General features: G+C 39.0%; 1 protein-coding gene and 1 long non-coding RNA gene across 2 annotated transcripts; one reads left to right on the top strand and one right to left on the bottom strand.

The window, feature by feature from the left end:
• The first annotated feature begins 180 nt into the window (after positions 1-180).
• Positions 181-6,051, top strand: gtf3c4 (general transcription factor IIIC, polypeptide 4). Its single transcript, XM_056268238.1, has 5 exons — positions 181-560; positions 1,603-3,345; positions 3,857-3,987; positions 4,869-4,957; positions 5,777-6,051. Exons 1-5 carry the CDS (start codon positions 255-257, stop codon positions 5,839-5,841), a joined length of 2,334 nt encoding a protein of 777 aa, XP_056124213.1. The 5' UTR covers positions 181-254; the 3' UTR covers positions 5,842-6,051.
• Positions 5,764-27,700, bottom strand: LOC130102257 (uncharacterized). The gene is made up of 3 exons (XR_008809169.1): positions 27,322-27,700; positions 22,273-22,336; positions 5,764-5,851 (listed from the first exon to the last, which is right to left on the bottom strand). It is a non-coding gene; the product is annotated as an uncharacterized LOC130102257 (long non-coding RNA).
• Between the last annotated feature and the right edge of the window lie 297 nt (positions 27,701-27,997).

Here is a 27,997-nt window from a genome sequence, read left to right as displayed (position 1 = left end):
GGCCTTCAGAATATATGAAATATGAAATGTAGTTAAAACGAATAATAATAATAATATAGTGTGATATAATAATAACAACATAGTGTATATATAATATATAGTTATTTATTATTATATAAACAAACAACCAACCACCAATTGTTTCCAGAGTGACTATTGTCAATCTGGCAACCCAGTCCATGCCGCGCTGGTGAAATCCCTCCTCCTCCGGCACCGTAACTTCCTGGAGACGGGCTTTATTTTTATACAGAAAAATGGCGGCTTTAGGCTCAGATAGTAACTCCGAGAAAGCAGACACCGCGTCTGAAGCCCAGTCGGGACGGGACAATGATTTTTGGGCTGGACAGGGTCCTGTGGTGCTGCGCGATCCAGCGATTAAACTGCTGAGTCCAGTTAGCGGTCTGGAGCCCCTGTCGTGGGCAGAGGATCACAGACTGGCGGCCTCCAGCACTAACAGCGTGTCTCTCGTGGAGCTGGTGTGTGACATACACAGTCTCAGTCAAAATCTGGTGCTGCATCGCACTCACATCCCCGTTCCGGACACCGCCTGCGAGCTCAAGGTAACTACTGTGGTGCGCGCGTTCTCGTTGCTTTATGGTACCAACTCGTGTGCACTGTTGCAACCATGTTGCCAAGCCTAAACCATGTTTTGACGTGACTTGACATCTCAAAATGTGCAAAATAAGCGTTAATCATCTGTGAGGAATAATCCTATTTAATCCCTAATTTTCCCAGCACAAACTGCATGCCTTTCTATGTCAAAATATGTTGTGCAACACTGTATTTTACTCATAACAACTGGGGAAATAAACAACATATTCAAACATTCAGGTGCATAATTGATTTTTCCCCCACAGTCAATTGTGGGGAGTGATAATCCAAGAAATTTTTATTTTTTTATTTTTACGTTTACTTTAATTGAATGTAACATTATATTTAAAACATCACATATTTTATCATGTGAATCAATCAATCAGTGTTTTTTTTAAGCCTGTTTATATTTATGCCTGACATATTTATGTGTTCAGTGATCATGATCTATGATCTTAGCGATCCTAATTAATAATAGACTTTTTAAATTTTATATGTACTAAAATATGATAGTGGAATCTGTATTATGACATGTATTTTAAATGCTTCTTTTTATGGAGCTTTGAAACAGACATCATCTTTCAGAGAGGCAAAAACAGCTCTGGTCATGTGACTTTATACCAGACATGTAGAAATGTTCACACGACGTGTAGACAGTCTGCGTTTTTCATTCATAGTTGACCATTCTGTGTAAATACATCAACAAATCCCAGTAAATTTTATTAACCCCAGTTTGTTTACAAATGTTACTGGTTGGATTATCCCACCAAAAACATTTGTGACCAAAATGTACTAAAAAGAGTTGATGTGTTTTACACACTGTTTTGACCTATAAATGAAAATGAGACTTGATTTCATGATGTGACCATTTTTACTAATCACATGAACAGATTGTAATCCCTCCATGACTTTATAAAGACTCTATAAAATGATGTTTTCAAACTTATTTCTATGTGTTGAAATATCTGTTATTCACAATTCCTTTAATGTCTTCTTTATATTTTGTTACAGGTGGGCCCAGAAAAGGAGGTGCAGACTGTTAAAGAAAACTTTGCAAAGAGTAAAGATCCAGTTGTAGGCCAAATGATAATGACAGACCGAGTCATCCATCCTCAATGTGGACGCCTCCATGGCGTGAAGTACACCAGCTGGTCACCATTAGGCTGCGACAAATACGGCCGCTGTCTTCTTGCTTTCTTAACACTGGACAATCGTCTCACAATCCACAGCAGTCATTTGCGTTTGCAGTGGATGCTTCTCATGGACCTTACAGAACTTTATGGGGAAATGTTAAAATCCAGGAACTACTCTGCTCAGAGCGACGGCTCACCCCCGAGCTCCATTAAAGACTTGGATGAACTGCAACGGCGGTATAGCATGCAGACGCCAATGCGCATGGAGTGGTCTGGTCTGTGCAATATGCAGCAAGTTCAGACCGATAATGCATGTAAAGATGTTAGCACTGTGCTTCTGGCTGTACTTATGGAGAATGGAGATGTGGTGGTGTGGCAGTTCAGCTTGCCCCTGCAGGGAAAGGATTCGGTGGTGTCTTGCAACACCATCAAATCTGGAGTGTCTTCGCCAAGCGTGCTCACCTGGTGGGAATATGAGCATAGTGGGCGGAAAATGAGCGGACTCATCGTCGGCAGCTCAGTTGGACCTGTAAAGATCCTTCCAGTCAACCTCAAGGCAGTGAAGGGTTACTTCACCCTCAGGCAACCTGTGGTTTTGTGGCAGGATAAGGACCAGATACCCGTCCACAACATCAAATGCATTACGCTCTTCCATCCGCACCAGAAATGCAACTGCAGCCTTGTGATTGCTGCACGAGGTCCTTATGTATTCTGGTGCTTGTTGCTCATCTCCAAAGCTGGTCTCAACGTTCACAACTCCCATGTCACAGGTCTTCATTCCACCTCTATCATATCCATGACAGTCAATCATAACAACGGGACCATTTTCACCTGCTCACTAGATGGTAAGGTAAAGAAGCTCAGGGCTGTTTTCACGGATGTTGCTGTCGAGTTTAAACAAGAAGAGATTGTTCTGCCAGAGGGAGTTGCAGGTCGACGGATACATGGCATATCCGTCAGTCCAAACGGTGCCTACTTGTCTCTCATCTCGAATGAGGGCATGATCAATGGGCTCCACCCCGTCAATCGCACCTACCAGGTGCAGTTTATCACCCTTAAGACTCCAGATGAAGCGGCCGCTGAGCTGCTCGAGTCTCAGATGCACAATCTCTTCAGAAAGACCGACTTGCTGGACTTGCTTCGATGGCGGATACTGAAGGACAAAAGCATCCCTTCGGTCCTCCAGAACAATCTAGACGAAAAGCTCCAAACCTCAGGGTCCACCTATTTATGGCGTTTGAAGCTTTTCCTCCTCAGAGCGCTCGACAAGTCCATGCAGAAAAGCCCTTCGGAGGCCCTGTGGCGGCCCACCCAAAGGGATAGTAAAGTGTTTGTTGTGGATGAGGATGCAGGTGGAGGTGATGAAGGCGAGATGGCGGAGATCTCTCCTTTAGAGGAGCTCAGGCAGGGGGATGCCGAAAGGCAGTCCAGTGAGGAACAAATGAGGGAAATCGGCAGCAGGATCGAAGAGGTGGAGTCCCAACTGATTCGTGAGAACATGAAGAAGGTGCTGGGCGAGGTATACCTGCACACCTGCGTCACTCAGAACACATGTATACCTACCAAAGGTGTGTGTGACTTCCTCACAAATGACCCTGCAAATGAAGACCGTGCGGCTAAGGTACGGATATAGTTGCTTTATGCACAAGCGGTCAAAAGTTTGGGACAATTAAGATTTTTAAATGTTTTTGAAAGAAGTCTCTTGTGCTTACCAAGGCTGCATACAGTAAAAACAGTAATATTGAGAAATATTATTACAATCTAAAATAAGTTTTCAATTTCAATACATTTTTAAATGTCTTTGCTTCAGTCTTCACTGTATTTTTGTACTGTACTATATCTCTGTATTTTTGACCAAATAAATTCAGCCCTGGTGAGCATAAAAGACTTCTTTCAAAAACATGAAAACATTTATTCTATTCAAAATTATTCCAAATTTTTGGAAGCATTTGCATTTAAGGTCGAAACTGGATGATCAAGGTGTAAAAATGTGGGCGTTATTGTGCTCGTTTTAATTGGTAAATAAAAATATTCGTGCAATGAATGAACTCTGTGCTTTTTCAAAAGACACCATAAAAGTATATTACCCTGTATGTCATTTTCTTTTCCTATTTGATGTGTGACCTTCACAGGTGCTGATAGGTCATATCATGAATAAAATGAACAAACAGACATTTCCAGAGCACTGCAGCCTCTGTAAAGAAGTTCTGCCTTTTACGGACTGCAAACGGGCAAAGTGTAAAAATGGGCACAGATGGCTAAGGTATGTAACCATAAATATGTTGTGATATGTATGTCATGTTATTATAAAATCCTTTTTACAGCTGGTTCCATAACACTTAAAGGAATAGTTCACTTAAAAATTACAATTCTGTCATCATTTACTCACCCTCAAGTTGTTTCAAACCTGTATGAATTTCTTTCTTCTGCTGAACACAAAGGAAGATATTTTGAAGAATGTTTATAACCAGACAGTTGATGGACCCCATTGACTTCCAAAGTGGGTAAAAAAAATACTATGGAAGTCAATGGGGTCCATCAACTGTTTGGTTTTCGACATTCTTCAAAATATCTTCTTTTGTGTTCAGCAGAACAACTTGAGGGTGAGTAAACTATTCCTTTAAGCTATATTTTGCAGTGCTAGGTAAAGTGACACTCTTCTCGGCTCAAGTCCGACAGATTGCACACTTTGATTAACAGATTAAGTTATGATAATTTGTGTAATTTTAGGTATTATTCATATTCTGCTCTTAATCCTTAAGAATACCAGAATGTAAAGCCCAAACAAGCCTAGAAGACTACAAATACTTTGTAGGTCTAGATTAACGTGCCATGAACAGACATAAAAAGGGTGGAAACTTCACCAGTGGTATGAATTGGACTATACAGTATGTAGTTGTTAAACAGGTTTCGAGTAGATTTGACCCACTTTCAAGCCCCTTGTGTGACATTTCATCCATTGGCATGACTGAAAGGGGATTACTGCCCCTAATGGCCTATCAGGGAAATAGTTGCTTCATTGCTGTCATTCTGATCTCTGCCAAGTACTGATCTAAACCTTCCCCTACCGTTTCTGTTCATGTGTCTTACTGTCTATTTCCCTCTTTCTTTCTTTCTTTCCTTCTGTCCTTCTTCCTCCCTAAGGTGTGCGCTGTCATATCAGGCCTGTCAGGGTGTGACATACCGCCGCTGTCTATTGCAGGACAGTATTGCCTCAGTAGCAGAGCCCGAGGGTGAGCCATAATGCTGTATCATATCTCCATTCAGAACCACATCGCACCACACACTTACACTTTTACTTGCACACACACAAAACAAGAACTCTGCTGCCCCACAGCAGTGCAAGCTTAGGATGTCAAATGTACTGGTACTCCGGTACCAAGTCGATACGAAATGAAATGTTAATAGTATGTCTTATTTTTTTTGCACTTGTACAATGTACCAACTCTACTCTACTGTGTATAATTATTTTGTATATATAAATACACACATATGCATTACATATAAATATTTTATATATAAAAAGCTAATTTTTCTTAAATATATACGTGCATATGTGTGTATATATACAAAATAATTATAAACAGTACACACACATATTATGTAAACACAAACTTTTATTTTGGATGCGATTAATTGTAGCCCAACACTAGTAAAAAGGCTAGACAAAAATGTGTCAAAATATTGGATTTATGCACTTGGCCTTGTAGTTTAATACTGATCAGATAACAATATTAAGAAAAAAATCTATTACTTTTTACTTGAGTAATTACTTGGGAAAAACGTTTACTCCGTTTAGAAATACTTTAATGCATTGTCAATATTTTAAACTTTTTTAAATGAATGTTGTTTTTTTCCATTGTTATTTATGTCTATTACTGACATTTTGCTAGCTTGACAAGTTGACAATCCTGTTGCATTATAACGTTTTCCAAATGCATCAAATTGCAGAACATGGAGAATATAGACAGGCAATTATGTAGAAAACCACCTTAATTTGGCGTACATGTAAATGATAATGCATAATAAGAGAAAACTTCTCGCCTTTTCAGATTCAGACTGGATCAAGAAAATACTCCAAGGTCCCTGCATCTTTTGTGACTCCCCTCTCTACTAAAGCAGTGAGGCTAAAGATAAAAAAAAAAAAAAAAAAACTGCTGAGTACTGGATTCCTTTCGTGGCCTACATCCCACATAAATGACTAAAATGCCTTTTATTACTTGAAAGAGAAAGTCTAAAAAGTAGTCACTAATTATTTTGTAATAAGACATTTTCATATTAACAGATCTTTATTTTAAAGCCAAGCTTTAGCTAAAAAGAGATGTGTAATTTTTCATTTTCATGAAAACTGTGACTATGTGTGTTAATAAATTATTCTATTGTATATATTTGCTGCATATTTTTAATTTGTTAATATTATGCTGCATTGACATCCTACTTTGGCATTAAAAATGCATGCTCTTCTTGTGGCTCTTCTGATTTTAATTGGTTTAAATAAATCCATTTCCTAATTGGCTTTGGGAACATTTCTATGTATCCGCAAACACCATCTCCAAATAATGACTTTTCCTTGGCCTGAAGGAAGAGAAGACGACTGTGCAAGGAAATGAAAAACAGGGAGACAGAGAGAAAACTGTTTCAAAACTGATCCAGCCCCTCCAAAGGGCCGAACTCTAATGAGATACAACAGTAATGAGGAATGGATCCCAGCCGCATATGTGATACCCATTTTAATTAAGATAGCGAGCTTGAGTGCATATTGTTAAATAAAGTTAGCCCCTTTTTTTTTGTGGGTCGCAGGGAAGACCCATCCAGGCCGTGCAACGTCCCATGTTGCTAACATATAGGGGTCAATGGTGATCAAAGATGGACTTGGGCTAGTTGGACCCTCAAAATGCTCTCCGCCATGTCCGTTCTTATCAACAGTACATCTTGTCGCCTTGCCCTGCGATCTCTCTAGTGTCACTGAAGATGATAGCTCGCCTCAGGGCTAGTCGGCAGCCCTGTCTTAGGTTTCGGATGGTATCCCGAGATAAAGATGGCCGGATAATTACACACAATTCCACTCCCCATCTCTCATTCGGTATCACTGAAAGCATTCAGTACTGTCAGAGGCCTTAAAAGTAAAGTAATCAGAGTGTTTATTTAGTTGTTCTAGGTTTTATTATTCATAGAGAGGGGCTCCTTCATTACGATGCGTTCTGAAATGTTGCCATATAATTACAATTGGTAATGCAACATGTAAGGGGTGTTTGATTATGAGGTAATAACGTGCATTATGTATTAATCAAAGAGCGACTAGAACACAAAGGCAGTGCTCAGAACCTCAAATGCCGTCTGCTGCATGTCACGGCAAATTTGTTCACTGACATATTGCGATAAGCATCTAATAACATGAATTTGAAAGCTGTTTTTAAATGATGTACTTGGAAAATGAAAAGATATTTGGATTTCAATTGTACACATAATATACAGCGCATATTGCATATTAATAGTCGCAGGTGCTAAATGTCACAGATTAGATTATAACTGCAAACGTGATTGAAATTCCAATCCCCCCGCCGTGTATTTTCTTTCCTGGATATTAGATTGTCAAATGGATCTTGGCCTTTTGGTTTGAGTGCTAGCTTTGTTGATAGGTGGAGACTTCTCCTGTTGAAGAGGTTAGCTCTGTTTGGCAGAACCTCCTACTTCTTTAATATAACGATCTGTCAAAAAACATTTCGACAATAATTACGGCCCCCTCCTCTTTCCTCTTTGTGTGTGCTCTGTCAAGACTTCAAAAGGAGGTTTCGTTCTTTTCTCTGTATGAAATATTCATAACTTCTGTGTTCGTGGCTTTGTGCTTTAAACAGATAACAGACAGATTTTTTATATTATTTAATCTCATTTCCTTTTGTTTGTTAACATATTTTGATATACATCACCTTTCGTTAAACGCCTAATTTGTTGAGCCCAAACAAAACGCTAAAAGTCATTCGCTCTTGCACTGAAGCTTTTCTTTTTGTGCTACAATTTTTTCAGTTTTATTTATGGACCTTTTTGCGCTTGAAGTTATTCTTGGTTTTACAACCAAAAAGTATGTGTAAATTTGATTTGTTACAAAAGTCACTCTGTATTTAATGTACAGTATTCCAGAGCTCTTCGTGTACATGGTTATAATGAACTAGATTTTTCCTTGTTTCTCTTTCATGTGTACATATCTATAAATAAACTTTTGAAATACATTTGAGTTTTTTCTACATTTTTCAGCATATCTGATAATTAGATGTTATCTGTTCAACTATCTATAAGTGTGAATGTTTCATAACAACACTGTACCACAATATAATTGCACTAATGTATTTTTTCATTCTGACCTTTTTATACATCACTTATATTTATTTAGAAAATAATATATTTGCAATTATGCATAAATAACTATTGTGATCTATATTTATCCATTTTTTTATTTTAATTTTTTACACTTTATGGTTTTAGTAACAAACGTGAAAATCACTCAGATTGAGTTTGTATGAGTTACAAGTGAATAAATGCATGCTGAATTACTTAAATTTTTTCTCCCAAAAAAAGGCAAAGCAAAAATAGACCATTAGAACATAATTTATGAAAAACGGGGTTAAATGTTTAAAATAATGTATATATAGGTCTGACTATAGGCCCAAAAATAATTTGTGTTCATTTGTATTCCTCTTAGCAATGTTTTCTGACACCAAAAATAAGTTTCACAATATAATCTGCATGAAAATATGCATATACGTACATGTATATGTATGTGTGATTATGAGTCATACTGGGGGAAAAGAAAATAGCTTCTAAAGCAGTAGATTTTCTGATGTGGCTTCACCTCCGTAGTGTATATACATCAATTTTCCCATCTGAATATATTTCGTCTCAAGTATGCTTTGTAGAAGTGTTCCCTCAGACTTCAGTAATTCATCAGTAATTAAGTCTGTCTGGGGGCTGTCTAGGGACCCCTGGTTTTTCCTGCAGACTCTGAAATCAGGCTGTTAACACGGCCCTTTAACGGGTACATGGACCCGCTGGGATGGAGTCAGTGACCCGTGACTGGCTGATATGAGCGTATGAGAGAGTGTGAGATGTCAATAGTCAGTCTTTCTGCTTGTTCTGCGGTGTGGAGCAGCTCAGGTGGAACTAATGCAAAACCTCACGAAGGCTGCGACCAGAGCTCTGCTTTACTGCAACATTAATTAAAGTCATTCGCTACACACTGAACACACAACCACGGATAAGCGGAAGTGCCAGGGGAGTGTGTGTCTATATATTAATGTCCCTATATATTTATGTTCCTGTGTGTAATGTGATGTATAGGAGGATGAAAGTTGCCAGATTGTTAAACAGATTTACAAATACCCAAGAAAAAAAGTCCTCTTAAATCTTCAGAATTTTACATTAGCAACTTTAAAAAAGTGAAATGAAAACGGACAATAACAGCACAGCAGAAAATGTTTTGGCACGTGCACAGCTTTACACTGAAACTAATATAGGTTGTTCTGTTAAATCCAATGATCATTCAAAAAATGATCAAATTATAAATGTCTAATAATCATCATCCAGTGGCAAAGCCACATCTGATCCTGTCTGAGTGTGGGTGTTATATGTCAGACTCAAAAGGCTTACATAAAAAGAGCTCTGTTTTATTGAATAAAAGCCATGAAAGAACAGCCATTGGGCGTTTGCATTTCACACCATTTCGGCGGCTCACTTCCCCTCTGAAGATTCTCCCACTCTTTCCGAATCCTTTCATGTTGGCTTTCACCACAGAGACACAAGGAAGCCCTCATTTTGAAGACTGCTTAAAAATACTGTACGTCTCCCAAAGATCAGACAATGTCAAGATTAACCTGCCCTGCACAGAAGTCCCAGAAATGGTCGAAATGAGCAATCAAAATGGCAGGAACTCGAGACTTAACGTGACATGACAATGCAAGCGGTTAGCAGTCAGTCATTCATATGTTTTCGTGTTTAATCTGACAGGAGGTGGAAGCAGCCAGTCCAAATCTACAGCATGAGAGGAGCGGAGACAGATGGGACCCAGCCAGGATACAAACTCACACGGATGCATTCAACTCCAACTCCAAGCATATGTCATTAGGACAGTTTCCGCATAAATTACCTGCATTTTCAAGCGACCTGCAGGTAGAGGATTAACAGCCCTTTAGATGCGATTTTAGCATCGTAAAAAGGCCTTAAATATGATAATATGCTAAAAGTTAATAACTATTCTTGAGAATAAAATGCATAACTCAGTGGTGTGTCTCTAAAGAAGCACAGCAGCAGCTCGAAGAAATAACTTGTGAGTGAACTGTAAATTCATTTGTCTCCACTTCAAGCAATGGTACAAAGCACTCGCTGCGAGGGAGTGAGTGTGTGCGTTTCGGTATATCGGCACTTGTAATTATTTCAGGGAAAGAGTATGAAGAATTTATAATGAGTATTTTTGTTTTTTAAAAAGAAATACCGGTAATAACTACTATGCAAAGCTATTGGAATGAATATTTATGACCTTTGCTATGAAATATTCATAAAGTCAGTGTAAAAAAAGAACACAAAGGGAGAAAATGGGGAAAACGATGCGTGAGTGAGAAAAGTCATGGGAAGGGAGCCACTGCCTGGAATTCACAGGAAGAGCGACCGGCAAAACCTTTGGATCGTATATATCTGACATTTATTAACAAAAGCGCCGGCAACATCCTCCTGGTTTTTTTAACCAACCACCCCTTCATCCCCGAGGTGATGCGAGTTTCTTTCGTTCATCCGATCCTCCCCTCTCTGTCGTTCTGGTTCTCTCACTCATCCCCAACTTGTCTCTCTCTCTCTCTCTCTCTCTCTTTCCTCTCCGTTCCATCTACCCAAATTAAGAAATTAATGAGGGATAGATTCTTTACCGACTGCCCCTGCAATGTTTACCACTGATGAAATTATAATGCTGCCTCAGCTGTATAATTTATAAGCCAATTAGAGGAAGTGTTACTTGATTTGATGGGGAGCCGACACACAAAGTACATTTAACTAATAGAGAGCAAGAGAGTAGCGCGAGGAAAGAGATCCGGAGAGAGGGAGGGAGGACAGCTGAGGCTGACGAGTCCTTGCGCCACTCTAGGATTACGTGGCTAATTGCCCTGCTTTATCTGTCTGTCATGGATAGCCATGCATATTTCAGTGTTCCCAAAGACTTTGATTGTTTGCACTCGTGTTGGGCCTGTAACAAGCAGAGCAGTGGCCAACGTGGAGAGTAGTTAAAGACTGGCACCAGGAAGAGGTGGAAGAGGGAGGAGGGAAGCGAAGGGAAGGGTTCCGACTACAACTGACAGATGAATATTAGAAGAGTGAACGAACGAGAGCACCACCAGAAAGATGAATGCAAGCAGAAGAACCGTCTGGTGTACTATAATTACAGCAAACTTAGGAGCAGCAGTTTGCTTTGTAGCCAAGACAAGTGCATTTGCTTGAAGTCTCAAAAAAAAAAAAAGTTTAATCAGTGTTGTTGTCTTGTTTTCCAGCAAAATGTTTGAAACATCTTTATAACATGCTGAATTCACTTGAGAAGCAAAATTGTGTAAGATTATCTTTTTTCAGAGAATAAATCTCAAATTAAGTTTATTTTTATGCTTAATTGTCTTATTATTTTCTTTTTAATCCAGAAAAACAAAAAAATGGGACAAGAAATTAACTTTAACTGAACTTAACTTGAACAGGTTTTTATTAATATCTAATGCAAACTTGTTTTACGTTTTAGATAAGTCTATTGGAAAACTAGAATAAAACAAAACAGATATAATAAGAAAGATAAAAATACTGTTGTTTACCTATAGTGCTTAGCCAACCGAGTCACCCGCTGTTGATTCAATAAACATGAAGTTCACGGAACTTATTACTTCTAAACAATCTTTAGCTGTTACACATAAATATTAAAATACACATTTTCCATAACTGGAGTTTATATGCCACACATACATCAAAAGCTTAAAAATCATGAGCACTGAGCAGAACAAAAAATGCACGATGGAATATGTTATCTATACATGATGAAGATCAGAAAGATCGTCCTGCAAATGTTTTCTTAGCTCAGCCACCCTGCCGGAGCGCTTCAGAGAGCCCGCAGAAGGACAGGCGTGCCGTTATCAGCCTCTGAAAACTGATCAGACATTTATGCAAAAGAGAGAAACTGGAGCGAAGGCATCCTCAATTATCTGATGAGGCAAGTTTATCTGAACGGCTCCCTTTTCTTTTCCTTTTTTGCCTGCGCGAGGATCAAATAGCAGCTCTTTACATAACAAAAGAGCTTCCTGCCTGACCTGCTTCGTTCAGCCTACTTTCTGATGCAGCTGGACTTTCCAGAAGTAGAAGGACTTTTCTACTGTAAAATGCTGACTTAATCTAAAAAAAAGAAACTCGTTCATTTAGATTCAGAGCTAATAGCACTACTGACATGCACAGATTATGCAAACCATTCCTGTTTGGGCCATTAAAACATAAAATCCATCATCAACCACATGTGGTCCTAAGAAGTTAAGAACACACCACAATTTCCGCCATATTTTAGCAGCTTAACAGTACAGAAAGACTTTGCCATCCAGTGTTACAGACCTTTTTTCCCCTCTCGGCTGAAGACCAATATGCTGCTTCACCAAACATGTTACTAATTCATCTCTTTTAAAGCCTGTGTAACTGGATAGCTGTTAATTAATATAGCTGTCAGTTAAAGGTCTTCTGCTGGACCAGTGGTAACATTAGCTTGACCTGCTAGTCACACTAGGCCTCTATCTGCAGCTCAATTAAGCTAATGCTATGCAAAAAAGGTCTCCAGCCATTAGTTCTCACACCGGGGCCCATTAATAGCATAATTGGGCCATTCCAAAGGGCAATTAATATGGAAGCACGCTATGATTCCCCATCGGAAGCTTAAAATGCTCCTAATATGCACAACAGCAGATTTGAGGGTCCGCAGGACGACATGGTTCTAAGATGCATTTCCCTCAAGAGCATGGCTTCCCACTGGCCAAGCAAAAACGCAACAAAAAAAATTCCACGACAGATGTTTTTCCTCTATACAGATGAAAACGCTATCAAAATGATTCCCGTTCACACGGATCCGCGGAAACGACTAAAAACACTATTATGCATGCCAGACAAGTAATTGGCAATGTCACTTTGTAAAGAAAGACTACGCGCCCGCGCACATACGCATTCAAACCCGCATGCCTATAGTCTAAACATGTAATACGCATGTGCATGCCGTCACCATTTTCACAGATTCACGTTTTTGAAGGTCACATGGTGATGATAACGGTATCGCTTCCAAAACTCGTTTTCAAAAACTTGCACTTTGAAAGCAACTTTAAAGTTTGCATTCTCAGGCCACCAAAACGCTGTTGTCGTGTAAATGAATAGCCAGAACGCATTAAAAGTTTTCTATTTTCAGTTGAAAACGGTGTTGTGTAAGTTAATAATGATTTTTACAATGGAAATGAATCAATTAAAAACTTACTTAACCTAGACAATGACTTTCTTCTAGAGCTGCTGTACAGCCAAAACAATCTTTGATGGATTAATTTCCTATTATCACTGTAAAGCTGCTTGGAAACAATCTGTTTTGTAAAAAGCACTATATAAATGAAGGTGACTTGACTTGACAAATAGGGAACTTAACAAAATTTCTACAATTTGATGTGTCACTGCACAAATTTTACTTGCATGTTTAAAATAATTAAATTGATAATTATGGTCATTCAGGTTTAATGATAGGCAGATGGTAATACTAATACTAATACTAAGTGAAAATAGCATATTTTCTTAGTGATATATGCTATTAAGAACTAAGTACAAAATAGCTATAGCTGCTATTTACACTAAGTAAAAAATGGCGATATATTCTATTTACATTATGTAAAAATAGCAATATTTTCTTTGCAATAAGTGTAAATAGTAGTTAGATACTATTTATACTTATACCTCAGTGTGGTTGTACATTAAGTGGTATGCAATAATAACAGTTTAATAAATAAATTTATTAAAATTATTAAATGGCCGCCTTTTTGGGACAATAAAGCCCTCCCTACACTTAACCCTAACTGATAAACACTTTATTATTAAACACACGTTAGACACTTTATTTCCACTTTTGGAATATTTTCTTAATTTTTATTGAAAATAAATGCCTTTCCGATCTGATAAGTGATGGGAAAAGGGAGTAGAGCGAGTTCGGCAAAAGGCGAATTCAAATTTGTGTGAAAACTTTCTACCACGCACCTTACCCCTATTGCTACTGTTGACAATCCAGCGTCTTCCGTAATTTTTCCTGGCCCAACCAGACGTCAGTGGGCAGAGTTAGTGTAAATAGCCTCTGCCAACAAGGTGGGCTATTTACACCTAGTGAAAACTTGTGTAAATTTAGTGTAAATAGACACTCTGTTAAGGATATTGTGTTTAATGTAGATTTAAAATGAAAATGAAATCAAAGTTGATCCTATTTACTTTCTTAATGAACATTAGGTTATTGTACATAATTCATCATAGCATGTTATTCAAAAAATAAGTAAATAAATTAGAGCAGCTTTTTACAATCCAATCAATTTTTTTAAAGCATAACATCAACTCCTACATTTAGATCTCTTTAAATTTCCTGTCGACTCTAAATAAATAATTTTCTAGTGTGTCTGAAATTCCAAATATAAAGGATATGATAAGCTACACCAATGATCTGAACTGAAACAAACACCTCATGAGACATCAACATCAAAATCTCATTGTACTTGAATTTTGAGTGTTTTCTAATTAAACCTATAGATTTATCTGACTTCCTATCTAAGTTTTATTCCAGTGCAAATCAGCCCAAGTATTGACTGACTGCTTTGCTTTTCATCCCTCTTATGGAAACCGCCTGTGTTTGTATCTGCGTGTGTGTGCACGCGAAAAGCTCTGTGGGAATTTTAACAGTCGAGCCCCGCTAAATCTTCCTGTTTCTACAGCAGAACGTCGATAAAATAAATATCCTGTGTGTTTCTTTTCTCTCCTCCAATGCCCACCCAAACGTCCTCAACCAGCGGGGCAGAGAATCTCACTCACACCTCAGGCAATCTTTAATATAATCCCTGTTTTTTTGCCAGTAAATGGCCAAGATCTCAGGTGTGGCTTTTAAACAGGCAGAGAAAAACTAATGTTAACATATGCTGTGAGTGCCAATAGCTCAGGCTCCAGCATCGACCAGCACGGTGTGTGATTAGGGTAGTGAAGCTAAGCTGATCCCAGACACCGATCGATCTTGTACACTTTCAATATGGATGCAACCCTGCTCACAGCGGCCACGTCTAGCTGCTTACATTGATTTTTTCCTCAATTATATAATGGTTGCTCTGTCCAGGATTTGAGCTAAATCACATATTGAAGGGCTGGCATCTCTCAAAATTAAGCTTTTTTCCCCCTTCTCATATCTAATTGTATTTTATTGCCAATGTTTGTCAATCTCTCCAGAAATCTCTCTGTGAGCGTGTGTGCGTAACCGCACGTTCCTACAATTTTATTAAACACAAACGTGTGTGGTTGCTCTATTTAAGCCCCTGCCATCTGAAGCATCATGGACAGATTTATCATGTTTCTTGTGATTTTTTTAAGGACTTATGATATTAATAGACCACAACAGTAACCACTCACCTTTGTAGCAGCTATGGTTTCCGGAAGCATCTTTCCCATTCTTTTTCTCCATAGGGATTTGAAAAATAGTTTAATAATCAACCAGTTCTTAGAGAAATATTACAAATGACAAACATTACAAATTTTGATCTGAAGCAACAAGCTGAAACAAAAAAATTATATATATATATATATATATATATATGATATGATACACTAACTCGTAGCTTCTACAGAACCATGTATCATTGCCTACAAATATATCTGTTGATATGTTATCATTAAAAACAATCTCTATAGAGAAAATAATTTCTAGTTTTATGTCCAGAACCAAAATGTTGTGTGTAAACAAGGAAGTTGATGGATACAGAGAAGTGAAATGATGAATGGTATTGGGAAATTGGGAAATCCAGGCTGACTTAAACCTGTGTAGTTCAAATGTGCCTTACACACGTGCACTGCTCACTCAGTCAGTATGTATACTATTAATGCTGTATAACAGCACTGTAGTGTTGCCTTCAGGGTACCAGGGTCATTTTGGTAACACAAAGCCACGCAACTGTATATGGGCCGGTGTGTATGTACAAATGCACGTGAGCTATACTGCACATGTAAGGTGAGTCCCAGCATAGCTGAAGGGGACGTAGTGTTCACATTTAGCTGATGGTTTGTGCAAAAGCATGGATACAGTGGAAGGTTTCTTCCTATTTTACAAATGCCACAAAAAACACAACTTCTTAACAGTGACCAAAAAAACAACCGAGACCTCTTGCTATCAGAAAAACCAGCTTAATTAACAATCCAGCTTGATCCAAAGACCCACAAACCCAGTTCACTGACGCACTGACCAACAAGTCCAGTTCACGCACACAATCTCGACCCCATTTCAGTTCACACAACGTTCTTCAGGTAGAGGAACAACATTATCAGCCCATGCCATCAGACACCCTTGAGCGGGAGAGGGAGCAGGTCAGGGTGTAATCGGAGTGGAGATGTTAATCTGCCCGTGTGGGTATTGGAAGGATAATTGTTGCAATGCTCAGCTCAGGTGATTGATGCCACTGATCTGGAGAAGTTAAGCCAAGATTTACAATCGTGATGCTCTGCCTTCACTCTCTCTCTCTCTTGCTCAATCTTCCTTTGATTCTTTCCACTTCCTGCTTTCAAACTCTCCTTCCTTTTGCCTTTCATCCACTCTCCATGTTTGTGTCAGCCCTTTCAAGCCTCCCTAACTCTCTCTCTCTTTCTCCCCCGGGGTAAGTATGAATATTCTCTGGCACGTCTAAACCAGAGGCAGTGCGGGGCCGGGGGAAGGGTCCGCGGCATAGCTTTAGCTGGAGTAATGAGGACTAATCCCCCGCTGACTGGGTCCTGTTTAAACAGCTCCTGCCTGAGCCACCCAGTAATAGAGTAATTAACCTCTGTGCCCTCTCCTGCCCACCTGCACTGTGCCACTACACTCCACTTTACTTACTACGCCAGACAATCCGTCCTTTCCATTTGGCCCTCCAATTGCCACAAACAAGAAAAGGGAGAGGGAGATGGAGAACAGAAGGTGGGAGAGATAGGAAGTATGACTAGAACAAAACAACACATGATCGTCTAAAAGACTATAGAAGTTACTAAAATGAGCCAGGCAACAACTCAAACAGGTGTCAAGTTGGTAACGCTATTGGTCCATAAGTATACAACCTGTGATGTGTATGTATGGAAGTGAAAGTTCACCCAAAAATGAAAAACTGTCATCATTTACTCACCTTCATGTCGCTCCAAACCTGTTTGACTGACTTTCTTCAGTGGAACAAAATGTCTTCTATATCTATGCCTTTAAATGAAAGTGGAATCTGATTGGTCAATCAATAATTTAATCAATCAATCAGTAATCTATCTATCTATCTATCTATCTATCTATCTATCTATCTATCTATCTATCTATCTATCTGCATTTCTTTGATCTACAATACAGTAAAAACAGTAATATTGTATGATATTATTAAAAAATAAAACAACTGTTTTCTATTTTAACATATTTTAAAATTTAATGTATTATTATGATGGCAAAGCTGTATATTCAGCATCATTACTCCTGTACAGTAATCCTGTAAACATGATCCTTCAGAAATCATTCTAAAATGCTGATTTTGGTGCTCAAGAAAAATTTATTATTATCAAAGTTAAGTTGGTCTGTTTAATATTTACAATACCTTTTTCAGGATTCTTTGATGGAAAGAAAGTTCAAAACAGCAGCATTTATTTTAAATAAAAATCTTTTGTGATATTATAAATGTCCTTATTGTCTTTGATAAATGTAAAGTGCCCTTGCTGAATAAAATGATTAATAAATAAAAAATATCAGATTGTCATCCTGTTATAAAAAACACGAAATATTTTCTACTGTCTAAATACTCTCTTCTGTTATCATTTACTCACCTTCATGTCATTCCATAACAACTTCATTTCTTCTGTGGAACACAAACAGAAAAATATATTTTAAAAGACTTTCATTGTACGGACATAACAAGTATTAAACACATCCTTATTTTGTGTTCAAAGGAAAGTAAGAAAAAGAAAGTATGGTTGGATGAGTTACACTCCCACCATTTGTGTGTAAAGGCCTATACCCTATATGTAGGCTATAGGTTATTATTATAAATTGTAAGCAATGTAAAATGAATTTTTGTTCATGGACAAAATACTCCTTACTGCTTTCCCCCTTTTATTTCTACTTCTGTTTTGGGGGACAAATGAAGTTCGATTGATGACGGCGTGTTAAGCGTACAGTCTGTCTCTTGTCAGGACAATCCGTTCTGACAGAGCCCATCCGTTTACAGTTGCTAGCTATTGATCTGGTTTTCAACACATCACACCAGGCAGTTTCCTGCAGCATGCTAACAAAAACACTCAGGTACGATCAAAAAGCCCCACACGACACGCGAGAGCTCATCGGCACCCAGCGGAAAGCCGCGTCTTCCCACACGCTCGTGCGTACGCTCTTTGGAGACGGCTAGTTTCTGAGAGAGTAAAGGGGCTTTTGCGTCTGAAGAAATCAGCCAGAGCTTGCATTAAGGTAGATGAAATCTTATGATGTGTGGTGGGTGAATGTTTGTTTGTGTCATTAAGAAGCAGAATGCAAACAGCGTGAACTTGCCGTGTGTACTGTCTGAGGAAAGTCAAGATTAAGGGATGTTCAGAGACCTTCGTCTGTCAAAACTTCAAAGTTGCCATAGGCTCTCCTTGTTCTGGCGGCGTAGCAACCAAATCGCAAAAACTCAGCAGCCTCTGAGGCTGTCAGAGGCCTCCTGACACCCCCTTTATCAGGTGTACAGAGCTTTAATGCTATCCTTGAGAAATAAACCAAAACTGCTGGGAACACTGGCGCCCCCTTTTTGGTTACTAGTAGCCTACAACGCTACTAAACTAATGCCGAGTTCACACTGAACGATTTAAGGCCCGATTTTCGCTCGGCGACAGGTTTTTGTCCCGCCCTCGTGCCAGTAAACACATCATCAGAGGGAGGAGAAATATATTTTAATTAAAGATTATGAAGGATAATAGTGTAATATAATAATAGTGTTCGGATAAATCATTTATAGCTAATACTGCAATATTGCATAAAAAATAAAATTCAATTTGGCAGCTCTTGTTAGTAGCTTCAAGCTTGTAGTGTAGCAAACTACTTTTTTTTAAGGTATAGCTACTTTAATTTTTACCTTCTTTAATTTTTGAAAAGCTTAGCTTATATCTTAGCAAGCTATACAACACAAATAACTTGCAACAAGTACTGAGGCTGCAAGTTTTTATATAGCTACCTGTTTAATTAAACTATTCTCATTGTCAGAGACAAACTGAATCAAATCCTCCATTTGAATCACCTGGGGGGCTCATTGCATGCATGTCTTGCAGCGCAGGATGAAATGGCCCGGGATGAGCTTGTGCAAACAGTGCTGTCATGTTGCCTTTTCTTCACTGACAGATCAGATGCATTGTGAGAATGGAAGAAAACATCTGGAGGAGACAGATGGAAGAAACGAGAGAGAAAAGAGGCAGATAAATACAACCAGCTCTGTTTGGTGGACCCATTCAGACCACGCTAAGGATTTTGCTGTCTTCCATTCAAAACGCACACATGGGACAGGACAGAGAATACATTCCACAAATGCATCTTTTAAATGAGAAACAAAAGACAAGAGGTAAGACAGCAAAATAATATGCAGCATCATAAGTGAAGTCCCATAAGTCTCCTCCTCTCTTCACTGTTAGGGTGAAAAGAAACGTCTCTGAAATATGTTTTTGGATTCTGCGTTGATACGTTTTGTTTCATTTCTGATTTGCTCTGTGCAGGCGAAGGGATAAGAAGCTGTTTACATTTGAAGCGGAGATCTGTCTGGCGGATTTTCGCAACGAACAGCAATCTCGCACAACAAAACTAGTCCCTTTCAGAATGCAAAAGTAGCCCAATCCCATTTTAGAAGCGACGGCACTGAGTTTATATGCTGATGATAGCTGCACTTCCTCCTATAGATCTACGAGTGCAAATATAAAGGAGAAAAGGGGAGGGGGGGGGGGGGGGGGGGGGGGGGGGGGGGGGGGGGTATCTGGATAAGTAATTTCAGAAAGGGGCCACAAAAAAAGGAAAGGCAAATTAATTTTATTTCCTTTAGAAAAGTGTGGTATACCAAGGGGGTCCCTGTAACTTGTGAAAAATTAAAAGAGACGGATTCAAACTGTCCAATTTCCACATCAAACAAACGTTGGCTCTCTGCTCCTGGAGAAAGTGCTTCAGCACACAGCCCTCCCCCATCCCAAACCCGCTCAGCTCTCCAACCTGAACCACCAACACATTTTCTGAACACTCGCAGTATTCTCGGTTTCCTTATTAATCCCACTCTCTAATTCCCATAAGCACTGTACTGGTTACACTAGCCACTGTCTCTCCCCTGTCTAATTATACCCTTGTGAGTCTATTAATCAACCTGTGAATTATTTAAGAAGGAGAAATCTTCTGTCTGTAACTGACTTTGACAGAGGGAGGGGAGGGGGGAGGGGGGAGGGGGGGGGGGGGGGGCAAGGGAGGGCCAAGGTAGAGGATGGAGAGAGAGAGAGAGAGCATAGTATGGAGGGGGTAGGAGAAAAGAGAAAGAGAAATACGGAATGAGGGTCTACCGTCCTGGTGCGTCCCTGAGGACTGAAGCTGGTGCAAGTCTCTGGCACTGAAACGAGGCAGATCCTCGTCAAAATACACTTTATGTTTGTTTTTTTACCCTCAATCCGCATAAGTTTTCATCACAAACATGAATTCATGAATATATGTAGCAGTACAGAATAAAGAGGGTTGGGAACAGGAGGGAACATAGAGAAGGAGAGAAATGAAGGCAAAGAAGTGAAATTTATATTACGGGGGAATTTACACTTTCCGGTGTTTGACATCTAGACTCTCTTGTCCCCATTATCCAGGCATTATGGTAATGGTTAGTGTTTCTTACCACGTTGCTGTGTGTATACTCATGAGCTAAGAGGAAGAGGGCGAGTTTAATGATTCCCGTTGCCGCTACCGTCCACGCTGAGCCGATCAGGGCCGGAAGAAGCCGCTTTTAAAGTAAGATCACCATTATTTTTCCATGCGAGGTGCTCTCCGTTAGCCCCTGCAAAGTGCCTGCCAATCTCAGAATAGTAATAAATGAGGTATTAGATAAATAAATAAGACGGCCCACATCATTCTGGAATATGAGATGTTAAAGAGCCTGTGTGTCAAAGGTTGTGTGGATACGTCTGTTGGCGTTGTCTCCTTTATGAGCGTCGGGTTAAAGTAAGCTCCTCTCATTAGGATCCGAGCAGCGCTGCTGTCGGTGGCTGAAGCTCACCGCTCTCTGCGGGATGTTTATTAAATTAATAAAAAGTAGCTTGCGGCGAACGGAACACAGGAAAGCCCCGGGTACAGCTGTGATTGGCACCCTCGGCTGGCCCGCGCTCTCTCAGGAGGCCAACGGAATTTGCTTTAACTAACCGGCCGTGACTGAGGGCGCAAGCTGACATGCATGTCTCTCTCTCTCGCTCTTTGGTTCTCATACCTCTTTCATTGTGAAAGGCCTCAGAATGCACTGGGAAGGCACAGTGACATTCGAGGGAAAGAGAGTGGCACGTGTTGAGTGAGAGTGTATTATAAAAACAGAAAAAAGTTGAACGAGAGCATTGAGTGTAAATAGAAGATGCTGATTGGTCAAAAACAGAGGAACAAACACAGGAACGAGGTTTCTCTAATGTCAACGGAACATTAATTCCACTTGAAGTCAGTGTCGAAGGAAACTCTGCAACCTGCATTATGTCTCGGCAGAAATTACTCAATGCAGGGGGCCGCATAAAGTTGCTGGGAAAAGTATGTGATCCCTTTGAATTTGCCAGGATTGTACTTAAAAAATTTGATTTGAACTAAGTCACAACAATAGACACAGACAATCTGCTCACCTGAACTATCCCATGTCGTTCCAAATCTTTATACCATTCTTTCTTCAGGGGATCAAGAAGATATTTTGAAAAATGTATACATTTGTTTTGGACCCCATTGATTTTCATTGTATGGAAATCATTTAAACATTCTTCAAAATATATTCTTTTGTGTTCCACAGAAGAAAGAAGGTCATTTAGAACAACATGAGGGTGAGTAAATATAATGAGAGTATTTATAGTTTAGGGTCATGCTAAATCATTGGGCTGAGATCAGTACAGGGAAACACAGTGCCTTTTTCTGCAACTGCACTTAAAATCCTGCAAGAAAATCAGCATGAAATGGTTTTAATGAAATATAAACACTGACATGCACAGAAGTCCTGATTAGATGAATTGCAATTAGTCACACTATGATATTTACTACTATCCTTTTAGTGCAAAAAGTGTGTACCTTCCTTTCACTGGGGATCCCGTCTTAGGAGCATCTTCAAACAGACAGCATTAGCGTAATTCTCCTGAAAGACAAATTATGAAATGTATAATCAACTACTTTAATTGTTTTCAAAATAAACAATAACATAATCCAGACAATGGGCCTACTGCTCTCAAAGGAGAGAAGACAAGGGGGGTCTATTTGCATGTTAACTTTTCACAGAATCGTCATAGGCGGTATATAAGACAAAGATTTTCATGCAGCAGATTTTCATGTGCAAATTTCAGCTGCATGTTTGTACCCAACACATTATTATTTCATCAGCGGCCCTCACGGGACTCCGCGGTACGTTATTCTTGCATCCCCGTGGAAGCGTCAAGTCTCTGGCCTCCTTTAGGACCTCTTGAGTGTGTTTACTCTCAGTTGAAGACTGAGCGGGCCACAATTTTGCAAAGAGAGAACCCATTAAATGCTAAGACACCAGTTGTGACCAGTGTTAGCCGTGTTAGCCATGGTAATTGCATGTACACTGTCCAAGTTGACACTTGCTGGCTCTCAAGTCAACCGTTACAGTCAATTAGCAGGCCTTAGCAAATGCTTTGAGGTGTGGGAACAAGTTCTCATAAACTGGAACAGTCATGAGGAAAAACAGTATCCTGGTTGGCAGCACGATTGGCCATATTTGTTTTGGGGGTTTTTTTTGGGGGGGGGGGGGAAGCTATTTCGAGCCTTTTAAACCCTTAACAAACTGAGACAAACAAATCCAAACAGCAGCAAATGCACAGAGCAAAACACACTCATTAATACAGAAAGCGAGAGCAATGAGCCAAACAAAGAGGCCCTGATAAAAGTGAATACATGCATCCAGATTGACTGTACTCTAACTCTGGCAAACATACTTTTCCACAGGCTGAGAATATGAAATTGTGCTCCCAAAATGATTTGATCAGCGGTGCTTTCAAAAGAGACAAAGATTAGATGTCAGTTATCAATGTTAAAAAAAATATATTTTTGAAATAAAAACTTGTTATTTTGTCAGACATGCTGCTTTTTAAGCAGCTAAAAAGAATAAAAATGTTACCAAACTATTATTTAAAAAAACAAGATTATTTTTGCAAAATTGTGTAAATTGTGTTTTGATAAAGTGTTTGTCTCTCTGTGAAACTGATCATGTCATAACAACGTTAAGACACTTCTTCTTTTTGTTGGCTTAATGCAAATGCAAGGACTATTCCACATACACTTCTGTTCACAAGTTTGTATCAGTAAGATTTTTTATGTTTTTGAAATTATTTTAAAATATTATTACCTTTTAAAATGACCATTTTAAAAGGTAATCACCAGTGGAAAGAAAAATGGTTTGTAATTCAGAGAGACCGGTGTATCTAACAAAAACTTCTCTAATGACCCAACTTACATCTGTTTTATGACAGACATAGTAAATCTATAATATAAACTGCGTGTAAACAACTTGACTTCAAACACTGTTGGATAAATCCAGTCTTGTGATAAAGCTTGCTGACTTGTTCACTTATCCAGAGCCTTGAAGAGAGTAGCGACTAATCTCTGTCTGCTAAAGGGCACAGCTCTGGGGAAAAGTTCCCCCTGTTCCAGTTTACCATTTTTACAGCAGCTTCTGCATCTTCTCAAAGACTTTGAAGTTAGTGCACTTATTTAAATTTTTGGTCTTTTGCAACTTTTATTGACAGCGACAGCACAGATGACTATGCCACGGCTCCAACTAACACATATTTTATCATTTAATATTAGTTCAACAGTATTGTATCTTAGGGATGATTAAGTTATTAGAGACAGTTGATCCAAAAATGAAAATTTAGTATTTTTTCTGATGTTTTGGACTCCACTGACTTTCATTGTATGGATAAAAACAGTTTAAACATTCTTCCAAAAATTTTGTTTCTGTTCCAAAGAAGAAAGTAAGTCCCACAGGACTGGAATGGCATGGAAACTAAGAATAAATTTAGAGATTGACATTAAGTTTGACAGTAGTGCAATAAAAGTATAAAAATGATGATATAATTTTTACAAATGACAACAAGTTTCTGTTGATATGAAAAATTGTGTACATTTAGCAACATAGCAGGTGAATTATGTATATGCAGTGGCGGCTCCAGACAATTTTGATTGGGGGGGCAATGGGGGGTCCTGGTCATTTCAAGGGGGGTCTCATGAAAACCAACAAAAAATACAGTGGACACGGCTAATAACTGCATATTGCTGCTACTTAACAAATGGTAAATGGTAAATTGACTGCATTTATATAGCGCTTTCACAGACCCAATGGCCACCAAAGCGCTTTACATATTGCCTCACATTCACCCATTCACACACCGACGGTTTTTTGTTTTTAATTAATTAATCAATTGCAGTTTGCAAACAATATGCTCAAACTTTAATTGCCATAGCCACACCCATGACAGAAAACATATTTACAAAATAGTATCCTCCTCATCCTCCAATTCCTCGGTGTCCTCTGTTTCCAGTCTATACTAAGAATTCCTATGAAAAATTATTTACAAAATCTTCTGCAGGACAGTTCAATTCTTTACAATAATATAATATATTATAAAAGAAAATTAAGCTGTTACACTGAGATGGTTTAGGAAATCCATAAAGTGTTTTTGTACAGTCAATTAATTGTACAGGCAGCATTAAACCATCAAAGTTAAATGATTGTTTATAGCTTATGAATTTCCTAGCCTATATTTTCTTTAGCAGGGGGTTTCAAACTTTTTAATGGCAGTGAGCCCTAAACAATACCCTTGTGAGATTCTTTATTTAGGCTTATAATATAATAAAATATATGCCCAATATAATATAATATAAAAAAATGAATTGAAGTATTTGAAGTGATAGTTTAAATGCTTCAATTTGTTTTCATATTATATTATTATAATATGAAAACAAACTGAAGCATTTACTGTAAATAGCTAGATCTAATAGCTAAATATTTTCAAGAAAAGTCAATATGTGAACTCTTTTATAGTAGCCTAATCTAACCATGCCTGAAACTATTTAAATCTATGTAAACTAATGATGTATTTTGAGTTTGCACGCGGGTGGGTGTGTAATTGTTACCATTCTGTGTCCATCATCCGTTATTTCCACCACTTTAATCAAACCACTCTTCTTTAAAACATGATATTGTGATTTTATTTCAAATGTCTTTGCGTTTCTCGTCGCCTCTCGTATTGAGATATTTGGTCCGCACACACGACTCACTGCCAATCACACGCGCTCACATCATTCTCTTTCTTTGAAACATGTTAACTGCACTCACCAGTTTGAGCACTGCAATTATTTCTCACATTCAATCAAATGGATTTCCCCACACATTTCGCGTCAGTCCTCCGCGTGGCATATTATTCTTTTCTGCGCGGCCGCGGCATCAGAAGTGCACGACCGCGCACGCGCGCAGCTTAGAGGGAACGTGATTCTTATGTTTATATATTTTGTATGTCGAATAAATTATTAATTATTATTGTTCTGCGTAGTTTGAAGATAAACATTTTTAAATATTTATCCCGGATATATATTTTTTTTAATCAGGAAGGGGGTGGGGGGTCAAATGGGGGGTCAAAGCATTTTTTGGGAGGGTCTTGAGACCCCCCAAGACCCCCCCTGGCGCCGCCTCTGTGTATATGATGTATATTATGATGAACTATATTATGCCTTTCCCCACTGACGTTTTAAGTTGCTGATGCTGATTGTTAAAAGGCTGTCTGACTCTGTGATGGCGAACGGGAACATGGTTTGTAACATTAGCACCACATTATTAGCTGTTTGATAACGTAGTCAAGCAAAAGGCTGCTAATCATATTCATTACCATTATGTGTCCGACGTTGGAGAGAGCGATACATAAAAAGCATTACCATTCTGATACATCGACTTGTAGACAAGCCTGAATAATTCACTCTTCTACTTCTTCTGAATCAGTTTACCGTTTACCAGTATTTCCACTTGCCATTGTGCAGCGTTTACTACAGTAAAGTTAAGTGAGTGGATCCCTGAGCTGGTGTGAGTGAGTGGAGATGGGGCTAATTTGCATATTCATGGGTCCACATATACTAAATGAAGCAAAGTAACAGGGTTTAGTTTTTGGGTTTAGTGTAAATATTTGATAAAGCTTTGCACAGGCATGGTCGGTAAGCAATTCTTTCACACCAGTCTAATGCTAACATGTGTAATGTGCTAAAGTGCTTTGGTTACTTTCAAAACAGTATTATAGTTGCATATTTTATTTATTTGCAGTGCTGCACACTTGCCCGCTAGGCATCCATATTAAGTATTACTGTAAACATGTTATTCATTTGTTTGTTTGTTTTTGTCAAAATGTTCAGGGTCAATCAACAGTATGCTCCTGTCAATAGATTTTAAATTGTACATGACCTAGGATAATCTGGGAGAAACAACAGTACATTTCGGTTACCTTTTTCTCTGGCTCTCACAACCTTTGAAAAAAATTCAACAGTTGCCCTTCTTTAACACAATGTCCTTTGCCTTTGGTGCGCATCTTAATGACAACTAATGAGTACCTTGTTAAGCTTTCCTCTGCATTTGATAGCCCAAACCGCAAGCAGAGACAACTTTAAGCAGGCGGAAATATTGAGGAGGTTGAGAGACTGTCGACTCGACTTCCTTATCAAAATGAATTTTTAATTAGCAATAATCAATATTCAAGGAGATGGCTATTTGCCGTTAATAGTTCTATCAAGGATCATAAATACTTCACTTTTTTTTTTATGTCTTTGCAGATATAGTAAATCCCTTACTGCTAAAATGCAATCAGGCAAATCAGATACTATTAATTATGAATTGAACTATTACTGCAATTCCAGCAACTCTCGAACCTCGCATTAGCAAAGTGCATGCACAACACGCTATATAGAGAGTTTTGCTCTCTCCTGATATTTCTACTGGGCAAACGATACAGGGGCTTGTTTCATATGCAGTGTCCGTCCCGCTCTCCGGGTTTCATTTATATCAAAAAGACTCAAATAGGCAGAAAGACAGAGAGCTTCCAGAATACCATATTGTTTCCTCACCTTTCCTTTGTGAATCCGGCCAGCTGAAGAACGTCTCATTAATGTTGATAGTCAAGACTCAGACACAAAGACAGAGGGGAAAAAACAGCAAGAAATGTAGTGGGGTGGATGGTGGTAAAGCGGCAGTCTGGTATACGTGTCTTGCAGTTAACTAAAGGTACACCCCCCCTCCCCGTCTTCCTCCCTCAAACCTCTCTTAGAAAGCCCAGCAGTCACGGTGCATTAGTGCAGTGAGCGGAAAGTCACATAGTTGAGATTTGCACTCCAAAAATAGTCATTAAACATTGTGGCAGTGGCACGGGGTGGCATCTGAAAACCTGGATGCCTGAGGACACCCCCAAATAAATCTTCTCTATACCTTCGACAAGCAGACGGTGGGAAGGAGAGAGGGGTGCTGCAATGGGCTATGTGAGGTATGGAGGATCCTGAAGGAGGCCCACAGGAGAGATGCGTCGCCTGTGGTCTTGCCTTGGGCAGGCCATGCGCAGCACTCAGGTGGGCTGTCAACACGGGGTTGAGAGGAGGGGCTCCCAAAAGCCTAAACCTTCACATAGCAACTTCACACTCCTAAAGATGCAGCCTGGATCTGGTAAACAATCATTGAAGCTTTGAACCTTGAAGACAATAACGTAAGAGGTAAAAGTCATTAGACTGAAGCAATTATCTCAATAGTCTA

Source organism: Rhinichthys klamathensis, unplaced genomic scaffold (genome assembly GCF_029890125.1).
Source record: "Rhinichthys klamathensis goyatoka isolate OS25496 unplaced genomic scaffold, OSU_Roscu_1.1 h1tg000270l_1, whole genome shotgun sequence".
NCBI lineage: Eukaryota > Metazoa > Chordata > Actinopteri > Cypriniformes > Leuciscidae > Rhinichthys > Rhinichthys klamathensis.
Note: the sequence above shows the minus strand (reverse complement) of the source record. Positions and strands in the feature narration are given on the sequence as shown.